At 45.2% G+C, this 20,452-nt stretch overlaps 1 protein-coding gene across 4 annotated transcripts; it reads left to right on the forward strand.

Moving 5' to 3' along the window:
* Positions 1-524: 524 nt before the first annotated feature.
* stk33 (serine/threonine kinase 33) lies at positions 525-12,661 on the forward strand. 4 transcript variants are annotated; one of them, XM_027025329.3, is made up of 14 exons: positions 527-857; positions 4,585-4,643; positions 6,122-6,232; positions 6,842-6,955; positions 7,038-7,142; positions 7,327-7,465; positions 8,738-8,823; positions 9,485-9,572; positions 9,897-9,972; positions 10,109-10,221; positions 10,321-10,406; positions 10,555-10,803; positions 11,430-11,528; positions 11,803-12,661. In XM_027025329.3, exons 3-14 carry the CDS (start codon positions 6,122-6,124, stop codon positions 12,130-12,132), a joined length of 1,596 nt encoding a protein of 531 aa, XP_026881130.3. In that variant the 5' UTR covers positions 527-857; positions 4,585-4,643; the 3' UTR covers positions 12,133-12,661. The 4 variants fall into 4 exon arrangements, with proteins under 4 accessions (XP_026881131.3, XP_026881130.3, XP_026881132.3 ...); XM_027025330.3 differs by lacking the exon at positions 4,585-4,643 and having other exon boundaries at positions 525-857; positions 9,512-9,572; XM_027025331.3 differs by lacking the exon at positions 4,585-4,643 and having other exon boundaries at positions 11,793-12,661.
* The last annotated feature ends 7,791 nt before the right edge of the window (positions 12,662-20,452 follow it).

Genomic DNA, 20,452 nt, shown 5'->3' on the forward strand with positions numbered 1-20,452 from the left:
GTCGCTGGGGCCTGCATAATTGTGGAGTTCTGTGGCAGACAAATTTACTAGAGTTTGATCTTTATCTGTATCCTGTTGTTTTGATATCCCCTTGATCAGCCTGTTTTTGTATAGAAGCCAATTATTTTGTTACATTCTTTCCTGCCTTGTAAAATTAAGTCACATGTTGATGTTAACAAAAAAGAACTGTTGAAATTCTCTCTTCTGCTCTCACTCTCTCTCTCAAACACACACTCACAAACACACACACACATGCATGCACAGAGAACTCCCCGATGTTGCCAGAAGAAAATGATTTATTTATGCAATGTATTCAGACCAAATAAAACAACTATATTCTGAAAAAAGCATTTTAATGGGCTTTGTTCATGAAAATATTTGTTCTAATATTTATTTCAGTTAGTATATTACAAATATGACACATTCTTGTACCTGCCTTTCACCTTGTAATACTGCAGATGCCCACCAGATGGAGTCAAAAACCACCGCATGCGCCATTGGTGCCGGTCTTTTGGCGCACAAGCCTACACAAACATAATAGCTCACACATACGGGATTAAGCACTGGTTTGGGTTTCTTATTTGGGTGTACGATCTAATTCAATGTAGTAATCCTTTTATAAAAAGTTATGTTAAATGAGAATGTTTAAAGAAATGTTATTATGTGCTAATATCAATGAATTATAATAATACTTCCAGTCGTGCTGCATTGTTCGCGGACATTAACAGACCTGAGGGGAGTGCGGTGTCCCTCAAGCGCCTCCGTAGTTTTAAACTTTACTAACCTACAGGGCTTTTCGGTGACCATCGGCCGCTGCAGGACTCACATCCCTCCAGGAGCCTGCGATGTTGTGGAAGGTAAATATGAGCACGAAAAGTTATTTTACCGCTTCATTTTCTTCGCAGGAAGGGTTTTAGAAAAGGGTCTGAAGCTAAGGCAACGTCTAGCGGTTGTCATGGCAACACACGCTCGGGCAATAGTGTAGCTAAGCAAACTAGCTGTAGGCGAGTTAATTTTCACCAAGTTAGCTAGACATTCACGACAAAGACAAAGTCCAATTAACAAATAACATGTTTTTAGTTAAAGTGTAAAGTTATTACATTTAAAGTACCAAATACATTTAAACCATCATACAACCCTAGATACTACGCGTCTTAGCCAGCTAGCTTGCTAAGCTACATAACCCTAACTACTAAAAACAAACAAACAAACAAAAGCCCGGGCTACTATTCTAATTAGCTAGCTAGCGTTAGTTAGGGTTAGTGTTAGTGTTAGGCTGGGGTTAGAGTTAGGATTAGGGTTAGTGTTAGGGTTAAGGTTAGAGTTAGGTTTAGTGTTAGGCTAGTGTTATGGTTAGTGTTAGGGTTAGTATTAGGCTGGGGTTAGGGTTAGTGTTAGCGTTAGACTAGGGTTAGGTTAGTGTTAGAGTTAGTGTTAGGGTTAGTGTTAGGGTTAGACTAGGGTTAGTGTTAGGGCTAGACTAGGGTTAGGCTAGGGTTAGTGTTAGGGCTAGACTAGGGTTAGGCTGGGGTTAGGGTTACGGTTAGGGTTAGTGTTAGGCTAGTGTTAGTGTTAGGCTGGGGTTAGTGTTAGACTTGAGCTAGACTAAGGTTAGGGTGGGGATAGGGTAGTGTTAGTTAGTGTTAGGGTTAGTGTTAGGGTTAGGCTGGGGTTAGGGTTAGTGTTGGGGTTAGGGTTAGGGTTAGACTACAGGTAGACTGGGGTTAGGTTAGAGTTAAGGTTAGGGTTAGAGTTAGAGGGTTAGGGTTAAGATGGGGTTATGGTAGGTAGGTAAGATAGTAAGTTGGTCTTATATAGTGTTAGCTAGCTTCTGTTTCTATGTGCATCTAAAGTCTTTTAGCTAGCTTGCTAATCACTTTGTTTTCACATAGAAATACTTTTATTGTTTTCATTTCACACAAAGGTAGTGTTACCCACTAAAGTTGATATTATGGAACCTACATCTACTTATTGTAAAAAAAAAAAGTTTAAAATGAACGATATAGCGGTCGTTTTGAGTTTTAAGTTGGCTGGATAGCTAACGTTACTCTGATTAACTTGTTATAGTGTTGTTTTAGTTGGCTAGTTAGTAGCTAGCAACCCAGAGCGTGCTGGATGTTTGGGAACATCAGTGCGCATTAACACACCTATTACTATGCAGGTTCTTTGCCAGACAATTATATTTAGCTGGAGCAGGTCACTGGGAGTTAATTGCTACGTGTGTGAGATTTAAATAATTATTGGCGTCAAGCTGCTGAATATTGGTTGCCATTGCAACATTAACCTAGCGTTACCTTCCTTGGTCTGGATTTACTGCAGTGTTTCAGATTTATATAGTCATGAAAAATGTGGTCTGCGCTGTAGGATAAAAACAATGTGCCATTTTAACACTTGTGTGGAATAAAATTCAGCATGTCTAATAAATACGATAATTCTGCTTATTTATGTTACCAGACCCCATATCCCATTTGAATGAAATGTCATATGGGGTTCACTGAAAGGCAACTACCAAATTCTCCACTAAAGGCCTTTTTTGTAAGTGATCTCGGCAGATCCACCAAACGTACGCAGGTTGTTGTTATGGAAATGGACAAAGGGTTTTGTCGAGTGGTCTTTTAGTCAGATGATATTATAGAAGCAAAAATCAGAGATGTTGTTGAATTTTGTCTGTTTTTGAATGCCACACTGGTCTCTTGGCAACTTCACCAGGTTCCTGTAAGAAGAATTTTCTTGGTCCTGGGCCCCTGATCAGACATCAATCATATACGACCTGATAATAACTTACAATTATTAAGGTTCACCAAGAGGACTTTGCTTGGCCTTAATCAGGCTAATAATGAAATGCAGATATCTGTCTGTATAATCTTTTCATCACATAACTAAATCTCCCACATTTGCATCAGGATTTAAACCTGTTCCCATTAGAGCTTAGTAGTATATAATGTATGATCATGTCCTGAAACACTGGCAGGTGCCCAGTTGGTTGGAGTAAAGTTACTATTTGATGTTCTATTTTTTGTAGCCACAACATTCTTTATTTGATCAATATATTAGGCGTATAGCATAACACAGACTAGTCTCGCTAGCTCCTGTGTGGTGCAGTGCTACAGTACCATATGGAAGGCTACCATCTGTCATCTGTGCTATGAACGCCGCTGTTTTCTAAGCGTAGATCCCGAACTGTTTGACTGCAGCTGTTGTACTGCAGGGTCAAAATCATCATCCAAACGTCGAGGTGAAACATTTAGATAAAGTGTTCAAATGAATCCAATAGTGTTTGTAGCCTACACATGCAGAGCACTCTGTCATTAGGTAATGTAATTCCAAGCTTCATTAGGACTCTGAAGTTTATCATTTGTTATCAAAGCCAGCTGTCAATAAATAATTAAGCTGTAAATTAACTGAATGAATAGAGAGAGAGAGCGAGAGAGAGAGAGAGAGATGTCTATGTTCTTCATATATAAATAGATCATTTTGACATGAGTTTGACAAATCCATGTAAGCTGGGTTTGTCCTTATAAATGGGGATATTCTGAGTAATGAATCAAAACTGAATCAGTACTTTTTCATTCAGCAGTCAGAAAAGTCCTGAGCATAGTGAGAGTCTCATGTGGCCACTTTTAAGGCTTTACCCCAATATGCTTAATTTAAATTGTATTAATCAGGCAATCTTATGTCATCATTTTGAGAATTCACTAGGCGGTGGGGGTGGGGGTGGGGGGAGTGTGTGTGTGTGAGAGAGAAGAATGGGAGAGGAAGTGTCTGAGATGGGAGGAGAGTGTGTGAGAGGAGAGGGGAGGAGAGTGTGTGAGATGTAGGTGAGTGTATGAGCGTGGAGGAGAGTGTATGAGATGTGGGTGAGTGTATAAGAGCGGAGGAGAGTATGAGAGGGGAGGAGAGTGTATGAGGGTAGAGTGTTTGAGAGAGAGGGGATGGATGGAGGAGAGAGAGGGGATGTGAGGGGAGGAGAGAGGAGTGTATTGATAGTAGAGGGGAGTGGAGTGCATGAGAGGGGAGTGGAAGGGAGGACTATTTCCGGGTCCCCTATTATCGTTGTGTGTCCAGGCATCATACCAATGTCACATTTAATTTGCTCTCGAGCCAGAGGGGCTGCATCTCTTTCACAAGGCAGAGGAAAGATGGGCCCACAAACACTCGATAAATAAACACTAATGGGCTTCTGACAGTTATGGACGAGGAATGAAAAATGGGGTGGGGGGTGGGGGGTAGTGGGAGGGGGAGTCAGAGGTTGACATCCTCTCTGCCATAATTACCATGTACTGAGCAGCAACACATGGGTGCTGGTAGGGTGATCATTTTAAACAGCTAGCGTGTCTCTCTGTCCCAGTGATGGTGTGATTCATGTTATATCCCATGTTCTGTCCTCACCTGATTGGGCGCCTGCTGGTACAGTGATGGGTCAGACCTTTACTGTGTCAAACTCTGTAGCTTGTGAAGATGGTCATATTATCCTGTAAAACACTGTTGAAGAGGCATATTGCTGCCAACTTGCATCTTAAAGACATTTGGCACGTTTGTGTGTGTGTGGGGTGGGGGTGTGTGTGTGTGTGTTTGTGCGTGTAGGTGTACAGTTCTGGGGAGAACATTATTGACATGGCCTTCCTGAAGTCTTCAGCAGCTTGGTGAGAATACGTCTTCTCATTCCGTAGCATGTAATGGTACCAGCAGCACTGTGTGTGAGATGCAGAAGTGTATTCAACATGTCGGTGAGGCTAAATGCTGTCAGGCTGGGCTCCTCACAGAAATGTGACATTCTGTCATTTCACACAAAGTGCAGTTCTGACTCGTTCAGATGTTGAGCTGACAGTGTGTGTCAGAGTTATTGTGTTGTCTCTCCCTCTCTCTGTTAATTCCTGTGTCACAGTGAATTACCTGTCAGTTCCACAGAGAACAAGAACAGTGTTCATTTTCCCTCTGTCTTTATGCTGTTTATAAGGCTTTGTTGTTCCAAGATGTTTAAGAGCTGTTGTGCGTCACTCACGTGCTGACATGTCCACCTGTCTGAGCCATTCTTCATCAGCTGAAACCCCACTCCCTTCTCCCAGCTCTTCTCTGGATTGATGGTGGCGTGGTGGGGGGTTAGACACCTCCCTGACCTGACCTTGCTTTCTCATCTCCTCCTGTGATGCCTGGGTGTGCCGCCCCTGGCTCCCCGATCCACTCATGACACCCCTTCAGACCTCACTAACGAGCCCTGATCGAGCTGATTGGACTGCACTAGCGTCTGTCACAATCGTTCTGATTAGCAGAGAGATAGACTGGACTGGGGAGACAGAGACGGAGCTGAGGGGAACGTGTCAGCGGGGCTAGATCATACAGCTCAGAGAGGGGAGGTTAAAGACACTGCATTCTCCTGAATTATTCATCTCCGCCTGCGTGGCAGATCCACTCCGCCACCTCCCAGCCGTCACTCTGATTGCTGTACATTTAATTTGACTTTGGAGAACGTTTTTCGAGCTGAGTAAATTACATTTAACTGTTAATAGGAAAATGGTGAGTTAAAGAGAGAGAGGTGGAATTAGGCCAACACAGGGGCTTTGAGACCAACCAGGGACAAGACTGTGTTTTTGATGATGAAAAAATACATTCAAATAACTGGCATTTTTATTTTTTGCTTATAACTAGTATATTACTGGTTCATTGCTGGTCACATGACTAATCACATGACCAGCAGAACTTGAGGATAGGAAGGACACAGGGACAGGAAGTAACCTGCGGGAATTAACCTTCCGTTACTGGAAAGGAATGTATGTCCCCTGGTGAGAGGACTGTGTGTGTTTGTCAAGCAAACCACTACCTGTAATGCCCACCACTGCTTATGCCATCAAGCTATTAATATTACATTATATTCAAAATATTTCATTTCTAATGATCACGTATCATTTTTAAATATAAATATCGTAGTAAGTAAAATAAAATTTCATAAATCAGGTAATTGTTATTATTAAGTTAAAACGAAAAGGTGTAGTTAGATAACACACTCATAAACTCAGCTGAGTTGTTAATGGTAAGTTCTGCTCATCGTGATGTCGGTGAAGGAGACTAGAGGCCATGCTTGTGGTCCGCACGGTGGCACTCAACATCGTGACCTCTCTTCTAGATGACTCAGGCCAATTCTGGTGCTGGGAAGATGGCCACCCAGTGGAGCCGTGTGAACAGTGCTGAGAAAAAGGTTCCCCACACACGCATGGAGGACGAGGCCGAAATTCAGGTGGAGCTGATCTCACTCGCTCAGACATGTCAGCTGTGTGTCCTTACCTTCACACACACCTTCCCTCACATCACCTGCACTCCATAACTGCTATCTACTGGTCACGGGGAATGTGTTCTAGCTATCTCCACACTTTAAAAAAAAAATCTGACACCCCTCTGCAGTTGTCACAGCTCCCCCGTCAGGCCTGGAGGAAAATTACTCCGCTTTGTGCTCTTGATTGGCCTTGTCCTCTCTGGAGGCTTTTGACTGCTGTCTTTGCCAAACCCGCAGCAGGCAGTGCTCAGCCTTGCATGCGCCCAGATAATGATCAAGTTAATTAGACCTGAGATTGAATGAGCTACTGCAGCAACTTAATAATTTGTAACTTGATTAGAAATACTATATTCTCTCAAACTCCAGAGACTGGCAAACTTGAAAATTAAGTTCCACTTTAAGGATTCAGGTCTCGACTTAATGGAGTGTGGGGAGACTGAAAAACAAGACCCCCACACCCCCATGCCCATTGTGTCCCCATTAAGGGAGAGATGGAGGGTTGTTTACTGTCGGTCTGGTAGAAAATGATGTGTTACTTGACCTAATGCTGCCCTCTTCATTTGGGTTCCCTAGCAAATCTACTCCTTTGGGAGAAAATTAGGTCAAGGTAACTTCGGGGTCGTCTGCGAAGCCACCCACATCAAGACGCAGAAAAAGTGGGCCATTAAAAAGGTGAACAAAGAGAAGGTAAGTGTGCAAACAGTGGGACCCGTGGCTTCGCCCGCGGTCAGTGATGCCGGCCTTACGCCTGCCGCGTGTCCGTGTGCAGGCTGGGAGATCTGCTGTGAAGCTACTGGAAAGGGAGGTGAAGATCTTGAAGAGGGTGAACCATGCACACATTATCCAGCTGGAGGAGGTCTTTGAGACACCACAGGTAGGCGGAAGACCGGTATCAGCTCCCAGTCCACCACTAGGGACTGGGTCCTGATGTTGAGCTACTACCAATAGGGTTGGCACAGAGGATGGAGAAAATACTGGAGTAACTGGAGGAGTGTGTGTGTGTGTGTGTGTGTGTGTGTGTGTGTGTGTGTGTGTGTGTGTGTGTGTGTGTGTTCTAGAGAATGTACCTGGTCATAGAGTTGTGTGAGGGAGGAGAACTGAAGAGGCTCCTACAGAACAACAAGCGCTTCAGTGAGGAGGAGACCAGGCTCATCATCAGAAACTTAGCTGAGGCAACCGTCTACCTTCACAAACAGGGTAAAACTCACAGATCAGGCAACTGTCTACCTTCACAAACAGGGTAAAATGCACAGATCAGGCAACCGTCTACCTTCACAAACAGGGTAAAACGCACAGATCAGGCAACCGTCTACCTTCACAAACAGGGTAAAATGCGCAGATCACGCAACCATCTACCTTCACAAACAGGGTAAAACTCACAGACCAGGCAACCGTCTTGTCTTCCTTCACAAACGGGGCCTCCTCTCTCTGAGCCTCATGAAGCAGCAGTAATGGAAGGGTGGGTGGCCCGCAGTGTCCTTTTTCTCCATCAGTAGTTAAATTTGCATTTTTATATATGTAATCCCATTATGACTGAATGATTCCAGTGACGCCGCGCTGTCAGAGGGAAGCCTTGTACGCAGACTGCACCTGCATTTGGGCAAATCGGTCACATTATAACTGGATCATACGTGAGAGCCCGATTGCTTTGTTCATGCTGACGTCTGATTATCACTGATTGTACCCATATTAAGGCCATGTGCCATTACCGGGGTCTGGGCTTCGTCTAATCATAAGATAATAATGAACAACTGCCAGATTAAATATCAACCTATTTTAATTGAGTGTGAGGGGTTTATTTGAAGATGCTCTGCAATTTTCACCCCCCTTTTTCTGTCTCCTGCTGAAATCTCCAGTTAGAGGCAATTTAGGAGGTTGCTTGGCAATGAGACACCATTACAGGAGGGTAATGAGTCATTAAGGCTGAGCAAGGAGGAATGCTGATTAATAGGTGTGTTTTCCAACAGTCCCCAAGCACTGCTGCGCCTTACACTTAGAAAAGCTCCTGATGGCAACTGTAAGTCGCGGACAGAGCACTGCATGGAGTAGGAAACTCTGTAGTTATATTACCCACACCTGCACTGGCCCATGGGCCACTTCTGCTAAAGATCATTAGATGTGTCGAGTTATAAAGAGGTGAGGTCAGACCGGGTCAAGATCAGACCGGGTCAAGATCAGACCGGGTCAAGATCAGACCGGGTCAAGATCAGACTGGGGTGACAATACAAAAAACTGAGCTTGCTGCTTGGTGTGGATTAATTCTGTTTAAAGTCTAGACTTGCTAAAGTACTAAAGTAACTGCTACTTTTTCTGTTACTTGTGTACAATATTTTATATCAGTGTTCTTTTAAGAAACGTTTAATGTCTTAAGTTGACTCCCTTTTTAAACATAATTAAATATCTCATGTCTTGTTGTTGAAAAGAACCCCTCATCCTTTCTTTGTCTGTCTTGTCATCCTTTACTCTCAGACATTGTTCACAGGGACCTCAAATTGGAAAACATTCTTGTGAAGAATTATCGCCAGGGTGAAAATGAAGGCATGGTGAATATCAAGGTGAAGAAACACACACACACACACACACCATTGCCTGTTACACCCACGTAACACGGCCTCGTTCTGCCAGGCATCCTGCCATTCTCCACACTGCACACCCAGAGAGAAACCCAGCAATACCACGGGCCAGTGGGCAGCAGCACCAGTGTGCTGGTGGATACTGGAGGAGGAGACCACTGCCAGACACTGTGTGTGTGTGTGTGCGTGTGTGTGTGTGTAATGGTGTGTGTGTGTAATGGTGTTAATGTGCTGTCTGGTAGAAGGTGGTCATCACTACTGGACAGTGATCCTACTCACCTCCAGCAGCTCTGTGGAAACCATGTATACTCCACATATATATTATTCATCAGGGACGGGGAGACCGTGTGTGTGCGTGCGTACGTGTGTGTACAAACGTGTAGGGGTGTGTGTGTGTGTGTGTGTGTGTGTGTGTACGTGTGTACGTGTAGCTGTGTGTGTGTACGTGTAGCTGTGTGTGTGTGTGTGTGTGTGTGTGTGTGTGTGTGTGTGTGTGTGTGTGTGTGTGCACGTGCGCATGTGTGTGTTCTGTGTTATTGATTATTTGTATTGTGCGTGCATGGCATTGCCTGTGATTGTGTACTGTGTGTGTGTGTGTGTGTGTGATATAGCAGCATTATAGCAGCTTGTCTTCCTATCCCAGGTTACAGATTTCGGTCTTTCCGTGCAGAAAGGTGGTGTTGGCAGTGAGAATATGCTGCAAGCAACATGTGGGACACCCATCTACATGGGTAACACACACACACACACACACACACACACACACACATGTGCCTGAGCACACACAAACACACTTATACACACACATACACACAAACACACTTTTTTATCCACACACACCATGCTCCCATTAGCTTGTCATGTGATGAATGAATGTGGGCTGGTCTAATAAGATCTGAGGTAGCTGATTAAATGCTAGCAGTGGAGAAGGGGTTGACCTCATTTAGCTGATGTGACGCTGATAGCGTTTCAGAAGAGGGAGCTGAGTCTCCAAGCTTCAGACATCACACAGGATGGAGCCTCCCTCACTACTGACCCACGTCTCTGCCCCCCAGCACCTGAAGTTATCGATGGCCATGAGTACAGCCAGCAGTGTGACGTGTGGAGTATCGGAGTTATAATGTACATGCTGTAAGAAGACCCGCATACACACACACACACACGCACGTGTCTTATGTTTGCCACTAACGGCTGATAGCCCTCTAGAAGCATACAGCAGGCATGGTGTGTAAATGTGAGGTTGGTGATGATCATGTCACCTCTGCAGGCTGTGTGGGGAACCTCCCTTCATGTCCAGCTCAGAAGATCACCTCTTTGAGATGATCAAGAAGGGAGAACTCAACTTCTCTGGGCCTACGTGGAGCAGCGTCAGTGATGCAGGTTGCCACGCACGCATGCACGCACACACACACACACACACACACACACACTGAGTCTGTTACTTTGTGGCTAATATGGGTCCCCATGTTTTTCTGCTAGCCAAGCGGGTCCTGCGCTGTTTGCTGAAAGTGGACCCTGCTCACCGCATCACAGCCAGTGAACTGCTGGACATTCCCTGGCTCAGAGTACGGCTCCAGACTTCACACGTCACCCCCTCTTTAGTTTAAAATGGGCTGGGTGGAAATTGAAACCAGCATCTCATATGGAATGTCTGGCTAGCTGTCCATCAAGGAGGAGAATGTGTGAATGAGTGTAGTGACCGTGCGGTTTCAGGGAGACACCTCCACCAACACTTCCCCCACTAACGTGCTGGAGATGATGCGCCAGTTCCAGGACACCCCAGAAGAGGGCGATAGTGAAGAGGTGAGCGTGGACTTGGGCAGCCTCTCCCTCAGCCACTTCCTGGCCAAGCCCATGGCCTCCCTGGAGCCTCCTTCTGCTCCTCCTTCTGCACCTCCTCCAGCTCTGGTGCACAGCAGTGACAGCGACCGGGACGGCACCAACAGCAAGGCCTCCAAACAGGTGAACAGGTCACGCCTTCCACTCAGCCCATATCCCTCACACCCTAGAGTGTAACATACGGCATGTGTCATTGCCTTGAGGTATGTCCCTACAGCCTGTATGTTGCTGATTCAGTCATGTCTGTATGGTCTCTCTGAAACCTCAGTCATGTCTGTATGGTCTCTCTGAAACCTCAGTCATGTCTGTATGGTCTCTCTGAAACCTCAGTCATGTCTTTATGGTATCTCTGAAACCTCAGTCATGTCTGTATGGTATCTCTGAAACCTCAGTCATGTCTGTATGGTATCTCTGAAACCTCAGTCATGTCTGCATGGTATCTCTGAAACCTCAGTCATGTCTTTATGGTATCTTTGAACCAGGCTGTGATCAGTGCTCTCTGTGTTCCATATAGACAGCAGTATTCATCTTCTATATTCACTGTTTTTATTTTGTTTTGCTAGATGCCAGACCCTCCTGACTCCCTCCAGACAGGAATCATAAATCTTATATATGTCACTGAAACTGATAATAACCCCACTATTACTCAAAGTGAATTCTAGTGCAAAATTTCCTAGTTTCATATTAATGTAAAGGAACTGTGATGAAAGCCACTCAGATGGATTTTCCTGATGTGTTGTCCACTGTAGTGTCAGAAAAAGAAAACCTCTCCTTCTTCCTCCAACGGTGTGAAGAAGAACGGCACTGCTCTGAAGACCGTGGGAGCTGTCGGTGTCGCCGGTGCTCAGGTCCACACACACACACACACACAACCAGCCTCCCTGTGTCATGCTGTCAAATATGTGTAATCTGTAGAAAACCTCTGCTATGGAATCTTTGTGAAAGTAGAGCTGTGGTCAGAGTAATTACAAGCCACAGTCTCGAAAAAACAACCACTAGATGGCGGCAGCACCACCCACGTGCAGCAGCGTGCTCGTGCCACTCCTACAGTCCGGCAGCCAGTGCACCCGCTGCTCCCGTTTGAAACGAATGTGAGTGTCTTATCTCTGCAGTCCCACGCAGGTAACAAACCTCCTGCTCAGCCGAGCGCAAAGCACCACGCCCCACCGGACACGACGGAAGGCAGCGGCAGGGCCTCCTCTCCCCAGCTCGCCCCCCCGACCGCTGCGGTCCGCCCAGCCAAGAGCCAGAGTCCGTCAGCATGTAACATCGGCCCATCAGACTGCCAGGGCCCTAAACCGGGCCCCGGCTCCAGAGCCAAAAAGAGCAGTTAGGCCCCACCCCCAGCCTCGCCCCCAGTCCCAGCAAGTGGAGCCACCGCGCCGAGTGCCAAAAGAGCGGTGTGCCGTGTCCGGGGTTCGCAGGGTGGTGGCAGGCCTGCAGGATGCCTGACGGTGGCTGTGAGAGAATGAATTCTACATATCTCTCATCTGTCAGGGATGAAGTACTTTATTAACACTGGGGAAGGAGATCAGAAACAGGCCAAAGGAACACAAAGGAACACCTTCCTGCTGTGTCACGTTGTTGGGCTGGAGAGACGATCGTTACAGCCCCACTACCCCGTCCAGGCTGGCTACGATGCCTGAGCCTTCTTGAGGCACAGTGAATATTTATTCAAAGATGAAAAGAAATGAGTATATTTCTTGCTTTAAGGGTTAATAAAGAATGTATCAGAGGTTTACAGGGTTTGTTGTAGTTTTTTGACTTTAGAACCAAAGCCACATGGCCTTAGATGGAAAATGATGATTTGTCCCCTTTAAAGTGTAAATGGTGTTGACTCCTCATATCCAGACCGAGACCACAGAATGTGCATGCTAATGAACTAAATGCTGTTTCCCCCCACTTTGCCAAGTCACGAAAGGGATTCCACTGTAAACAGTTAATTAATTTACATATTCAATAAATCGTATAATTCATGTTCCTTTAATTGTATTTTCCTTGTTTTTGCACAACTTGAATGACCTCTACATAACCTGAGCGCCAGTTACTTCTACATGTGCATCTAAATGTGACATGCATCCTGAATGTGAATAAGAGCATTAACCCATATAGTTGTTTAATACCAGTAGTGCGATGTCAGTATGAGTGTCTGCCACGAGACGTGTGGGATTGGGAGTCCGAGTGAATGTGGGTCTAATCTGGTTTGGCTGGCCACTGAGAGTGTGAGCACTGCACCACTGAAGACCTGGTGTTTCTGCTGGGAGAAAATAATCCTTAGCATGCATACAATATTAAAATAGCAGAACTCACTGAGGCTGTGTTGCTGTGTTAGAGCCCTATTTGCGTTCAGTGGTGTGTGTGTGTGTGTGACAAACCCATCCTCTAAGTCCCTTTGATGGCAAATGTGGGCTACAGTTCTGATGAATTTGTTCATTGTGTAGCATAGGCTGTGCCCTAACACATTAGAAGAGTACGTTGTGTACAGGATAAAAAAAGCCACTCGTCAAAAATACAAACCAGGAAAATGTAAACAAAATGAACACGTTTGGGTTGGGGTTGGGTGGGGTGGTTGCGTGACAAAAGGCTGCTCTAAATGTAGACTTCACTACATAAGATACTAAATGTTTCAGGCAAGCTCCATTATCATCTATGATCATGACCTCTGGGTGACACTGCCTATTGATCTAGGCTCTAGGCTGACGCTGTTGCTAAAATACAAATACGTACGGAGTGGATCCAGACTGGTATCCTGGAGGATGCCACTGGGTGGCAGCATACAGAGTCCCAGCTTCTCTGGTTCTTATAATGGAGCAGAGAGGTAGAACACAATAGCTTGGCATTAGCTTTCCAGCGTGCATGTGAATGTGTTCATATTTGACAAATTGCACTATTAAATAATGACAATGTATGACTGTGTATCACCTGAGCATGATGAATCATCTCAATAACTCCCAATCTAGGGCTGTACAAGTTCTGATTGGTTGGCTATGAAGACCCCATTCACTACTGTAGGCTGGAATTTCAGCCAGAACTGGTGTGCAGTTGGAGGCATGGACTCTGTAGATAACAATGATTCATTCAGTTTGAAAAGCCCCTCTCCCACTTCAAAGCGCTGAGAAGAATTTGCATAAGGTCTGTTTAGACAACTGCCTGTATGGCTAATGCGTTGTCAGAGGCCAGGATGGGATTTCAACATATGGTCTTCATTTTCTCGTGCCAGATTTCTAATTCATTATAGCAAAGAGTGGAAGAGAGAGAGTGAAGGGAGAGAAGCAGAATGAGAGACAAAGAGAGAGAGAGAGAGAGAGAGAGAGAGAGAGGAGGGGGGAAACTTCCCCAAATTGAATTGTGCTGGTGGAATGTGACCTGCAGTAAATTACTGAGTGCATCTCCAGGCCTCAGGGAACGAGCTGAAATTTAAGAGAGCGAACACATGAAAAATGGAGGTGGAAGAATTTAGGGATGGAACAGATATTTTCATATTGCTCCAACTTAACATGTGAGATCAGACGTTTGCTTGGCGTCAAAGTAGTTTTTCCCCCTGAAAGGTTGTAACCAAGTGAAACTTTTCTGCCAAAAATAATAGAGCACACACAACAAGCAGGGGAGTACGGCTGAGAAGAAAAGGCGTTTGTTTGAGACAGAGGCAGAGGAAATTAGAAAAGGTGGCCAGTTGGAACAAGGTAGCGGCCTTCCTCCTCCAGCTGTACAGCCCGCCAGATGGGCACCAGGGAAGGAGCTGGGGGATCCTTTTAGGTCTTAGAGACAGAGATGGGGAGGGATGTGCAGAGAGAACCTGTGGTGCAACTCCGGGGGTGATCAGGGCTGCATGGGTGCTAATGTCATCAGAGAATGAGAGAGAGAGAGAGAAGGAGAGAGAGAGAGAGAGAGAAGGAGAGAGAGAGAGAGATAGAGAGAGAGAAGGAGAGAGAGAGAGAGAGAGAGAGAGAGAGAAGGAGAGAGAGAGAGAGAGAGAGAGAGAGAGAGAGAGAGAGAGAGAGAGAGAGAGAGACTCCTTCCTGCCTGCCACCCCTGCCAGACCCAGCATCTATCTGTACATACTGGAGACCTGCATCTCAATAACCTTAATGGAATCTCCCCTAATTTATCAGCTCTTCTGATACATGCAGTCCTCTCCATCCTAATACACACACACACACACACACACACACACACACACACACACACACACACACACACACCAACTCTACCTAATGCTTCCTCACCATGCTGCCCATGACATTGTAGTAATGAGCTAATGTGGCTGCAATGTCACTCCAGCATTGCGGAGACTTTATCTGCGGGAGTTCATCACACGTGCGATGTCCCTGATCCCCTTCGGTGTGTGTGCGTCCTTGTTGTCATGGTGAGGTGTGTGTGCATGCGTTTGGGTGTGAGCCTAAAAACACTGTGGCCGCCACCTCCAGATGGAATGGATTGGTGCATCAGAGAGGGGCATAGGAGTGTGTGTGTGTGTGTGTGCATGTGCGTGTGAGTGTGTGTATGTGTGTGTGTGTGTGTGTGTGCGCGTGCGTGTATGGTGTGTGTGTGTGTGTGCGTGCGTGCGTGTGTGGTGTGTGTGTGTGTCTGTGTGTGTGTGTGCGTATGCATGTGTGTGCGTGCATGTGCACGATAATGTTTAGACAGAGGCGTCCGTTCCTTAGATGTTTCTTAACTCTGCCTCAAGTAAACATTTGAAGCAGATGGCATTTTTCAAAGCAAGCTTCATCAATCTTTGTTGACACTGTTCCTCTATTTTCCCCCCTAACTACTCTTATTTGGGATATTTGCAATTATAATACATTAGCTCATTTGAATATCAAATTAATTAGTGAACACACTGGAGTAAATGCTTTTTTTATAAGTCCTTGTTAAAAGTGAAAAGTTCTCAACTACGGTCGGATGGCGTGTTAATTTACAGTGATATCTAATCCCATGTTGCCAGACATAAAAGGCATTACTATACATATTTTAATGGGGAGGTGGTTGTTTTCCAAGCAATTTTCTGCTAGAGTACATTTTTAATTTATTCATATTTAATTTATTGGTCTCTGCATACCCACTCAGCAAAACTAATCAACAGCACGTAACAGGCCTCTTAAAGATACAGCACATCCTGCCAAGTGGTATGCAGAGAGCAGCCTTCATTCTGAAGTGTGTGTTCCTGCTCAGAATCCCTCTCTGAACACACAGGACAAAAACACACGCCTGGGGGAGGCCAGAGGAGACTGTCTGATTCCTACAGCCAAGCTTTTGATAATTCAGAGAGAGAGAGAGAGAGAGAGAGAGAGAGAGAGAGAGAGAGAGAGAGAGAGAGAGAGAGAGAGAGAGAGAGAGAGAGAGAGAGAGAGAGAGAGAGAGAGAGAGAGAGAGAGAGAGAGAGAGAGAGAGAGAGATGAAAAAAAGATTGAAAACATTTGGTCAGCCTTAAATCACCTGAAATATTTCAGTTTTGCGGCTGAAGACCATCAGGTCCTGCTGCCAGAACAGCATCCAGTGCGGAATTCTCCTGGACACTCCTCCACCTCGCTCTCTGGCTCCTCTCCTCTGCCCTTGGGTCTGGCCCTCCCCACTCTGCTCCTGCAATCATTTAACAAGTGCAACTAGTTCTTATCACCCGGGCCCACTGTATGCTGCAAATACCGATCGACCCGCTGACACGCAAGGCAGAGAGGGACTTGGCCAACCTTACACATGGAAATGATTTCAATTAATGACTATTTCCCCAGAGAAGAATGCAGGAGAACTCCACAAAGCATCCAAACAACAGGAACATTCACAACGTGGACTGAGCACTGTAAAGGTCATTTGACACATTTCTGCCGCTATGAATCAATTTAGGATTTTTTTTCTTTGAAAACTGAACTCATTGTATATCTCGTTTAGTGGGGAGGTCAGATTCAGCTCAGTAACTCGGGTCAGCCACGTGGTCACTGGAGAGGAAGGAGACCAAGGGTAAACAGAAACGTAAAGCCTGATTACAGCTGCAGTCACAGTGAAATCACAGCAACCCCCCCCCAATCAGAACTGGAGCGTGAATGTAATATGAATGTGTCCTAAATGGAACATTTCTTTAAGTTACAAACACCAGCCACCTTCTATGCAGCTACACTAACTGCCCTCTTCATTAGGTACACCTGGTTTACTGGTACATTCAGTCACACTCACATGCTTAATGTGTCAACCACCCTCTGCTGCTGATCCCGCCTGCCAAGCCAATCAAGCCAACCAGGGTGCCTGTTTTCAGAAACTGACCAATGATGAACAGGATGGCAGCAGATGGGCGTGGCCTCTCACTGCATGCCTACAAGATGTCTGTAATAAATAAATGTTTCTGATAAACCAAGTGGTGAGTTAGTCTCTGTGAAAGTGGGCCAGAAGAATCTTTACCGCTCACTATCATTCGGGGGGGATGGATTGGTAGATTCAATTTCGATTACCCAGGGAGCCATTTTTCAGGAGAAGACCTACATCCAACAGAGCGACTGACAGACAGACCCACTACGATGCCCAGCAATGTGGCCTAGTCTACACCCGCACCACAAACCGTCTGTGGCTGTAACAGTAAAGCCACATGGACGGAAAAGCAACTGCAGCTACATTTAACACCAAGAAGCCATTTTGCACTTTGTTCAAATTTTCGACACTGTTTATCTGATATTCCATTTCCAAACACTTTTTTCATTGCCTACCCAGTGTATCTGTTATTGCATGCTCAGTGTTTAACTGATTGAATATTTTCAGATACCATTGCAATTAAGTTCACGCCCTCTGAAAACTCACACCTGTAGGAAAAGTACATTTTCGGGGGGTCAGAGGTAGTCCATTGGTGTGGTAAGAGGAATTCTGAGTGTAAAGCGACTAAGTGATAAGGTTTTAGGAACATTCAATTAACGAGGTATATATATATATACAGAACGCTCCATGCACAGGAATCAATTTTCTGTTTTTACAGCTAATGTTAGCATTTGCGATTCATACTAATGTAACACTGAGCTGTTTTGAGCTCTGAGGAAAGCTAACCTAATAGTCACCCAATAAAGAACTGGTCATTATATCTAATTGATGGTATTATTATAATGATTATTACTTTATCAGTGAGGTGTGAACCTTTTTCAATATTCAGCATTACTGCTGCACAGCTGCAAGAGCCTATTAACTAATACCACACATGCCATTAATCTGCACCTTAATTCAGATCACAAACATACAAGTGGCGATAAGGAGGAAATATTTCAAAGCTTCATTTTTCAAAGAAAGGAAAAATTGAGATATTGAAATAATACATGTCAATAGAATATTTGCTGCTATGTTGGAATGAAAAGTGTGCATGTTTATTCTTTCTAAAGAGGAATGTGATAGGAAATGACTGAGCTGTACTGCAGTGTCAGCTTTTTGGATAGAGACGGATATGAATGCAGTGGAGGATTCCAGTTTAATTCCAGTTTAATTCCAGTTTAATAGGGGCAATCCAAAGAGTCATCAAATACAACAAGAGGCAATGCGAGCAGAGGCACAGGTAAGAGAATATCCCAAAACAGCCAACAAGGCAACACACTACGGCTCACAAACGCAAGCCTGGCAAACGAGCAGATAGAGACAATAGGATTTATGCAGAGTGAACACATTAAGGAGAATGAGACACAGATGAGGTTAGAACTCAGTTGACTGGGACCGTACAGGAGGATTATGGGATACGTAGTCTGCAGATCAGTGACTGCCTGCATACTACCAGTCTTCATAACATCATGAATAATTAATTCTCACTGATAACTAAATAATAAGCCTGTAGTTTAACAGGTTATAGTATACTAACGTGAGAAATTTAGTCTCACCCATTCATGAAATGTTGAATTGACAACACGTATAAAGAAAACACAAGAGGTATGATTCAGATATGAGTGTCTGTCCTGTACTCTACACTACACACTGATTTCTGTGTTTGTCCTGTGATTTACGCTGAACACTGATATCTGAGTGTTTGTGTTGTGATCTACACTGAACACTGATATCTGAGTGTTTGTCCTGTGATCTACGCTGAACACTGATTTCTGAGTGTTTGTCCTGTGATCTACGCTGAACACTGATATATGAGTGTTTGTCCTGTGATCTACGCTGAACACTGATATCTGAGTGTTTGTGTTGTGATCTACACTGAACACTGTTGACGTTAGAGGATCCATTAAGGCTTAGTGCCTTCATACTTTCAATAGCCTGTTTTATTTTTCATATTAATCCCCAAAAAGCAGTGAGTGAGTAGGACAAAACTTGTGTTATTGTTGTACATGTTTTTATAAATCCTCTTTATCACAGCAAAGCACTGCAAATAATAACTCAAAAGCATTTGTTGTGATCAAAGCTGTAAATATTTAATATGTTTAGGTTTGAAAATTGAGGTATTATTCCAGTTCTGAGGGCGGTTTTAAGAAACATTGTTTTTCCAAAACAAAATGAACAAAAAGAGTCAAACGGTTAAAAGATTGCAAGCAGGAAGAATCTGTAAGTGCAGCCGTAGCGTTACGAGCAGAAGGAGCTGATCTCCTATTCTCTTTGAAAGGTTTAAATACCCCCCCCACAACAAACCCACCGGCTGCATCTGGAGCCGACTAATGACTGATCTGGTTTTTGTACTTTCCTTGTTCTTGGTTTGAGAAGGCTACTACATTAAATATGAATACATTGTCATAATAAATCAAATTGGGTTCCATTTCAGAACGGTGCCTAGTTCAGATTACCCATGTAAACACACAGACTTTGAAAAACAATAACAATAACATGTTCTTTCATATTGCACAAGCTAAAATGAAGGCGGGAACATGCGAGAGAAGACTTCTGAGCAGGAGACCTCCGAACAGCCTCAGCTCTTCCCAGAGAGGACAGGGTGTGGCACCCCAACTCTGGACGGATCTGCCCATGAACCCAGAGGCCAGACGTTCAATCCCTGCTTAATAAGCCCTGCTAAAGCTTCTGAACTCTGACCCTCTGCTGCTCCAGGAGTGCCCTCTGTCCAATGAGAAGTGGCCAAGGCACAGGCAGGAGGCTTTACTAATCATTTGGCAGACTCTGGCTCAAATATGTAGCTCACACATCCAGATGCTGTGTCATCCTCTCCGTTGTCCTGTAAGGGGTTTCTCTCTACATCCTCTCTACTCTCTGAGTGAGTGTTTCCTCCTGCCTGACCGAGGGAAGGATCTTGGGGACAGCACACCAGCCCCACGCGCACCACTCTGCCCATGCCCAGATCGGATTCTCTCTCCCTCCTGCTCTCTCCTGCATTATTAGCCATTATCACTCACCCAGTCCTCTGCAGGGTGACGCTGTCTGAGAGGAGAGACTGCAGCTCGGACCCGGACTGCAATAACGCATTATTAGCTTTTACCAGATCCCCTGGGCTGGATTTACACTGGATATCCACTGGGTCTTTGAGGGCAGTCGAGCGTCACAAGTAGTCCACTAGCCAAGCAGTTAGGGTAGACGCTGGGGTAGACGCCAGGGTAGACGCCGGGGTAGACGCCGGGGTAGACGCCGGGGTAGACGCCAGGGTAGACGCCAGGGTAGATGCCGGGGTAGACGCCAGGGTAGACGCCAGGGTAGACGCCAGGGTAGACGCCGGGGTAGATGTCAGGGTAGACGCCGGGGTAGACGCCGGGGTAGACACTAGGGTAGATGCCAGGGTAGACGCCAGGGTAGACACTAGGTTGGATGCTAGGGTAGACCCTGCTGCCTTCAGCTGTGGTTAACAGGTGAAGGTGCACAATAAGACATGAGATGT

This window comes from Electrophorus electricus, chromosome 3 (genome assembly GCF_041902795.1).
Source record: "Electrophorus electricus isolate QZ-2024a chromosome 3, ASM4190279v1, whole genome shotgun sequence".
NCBI lineage: Eukaryota > Metazoa > Chordata > Actinopteri > Gymnotiformes > Gymnotidae > Electrophorus > Electrophorus electricus.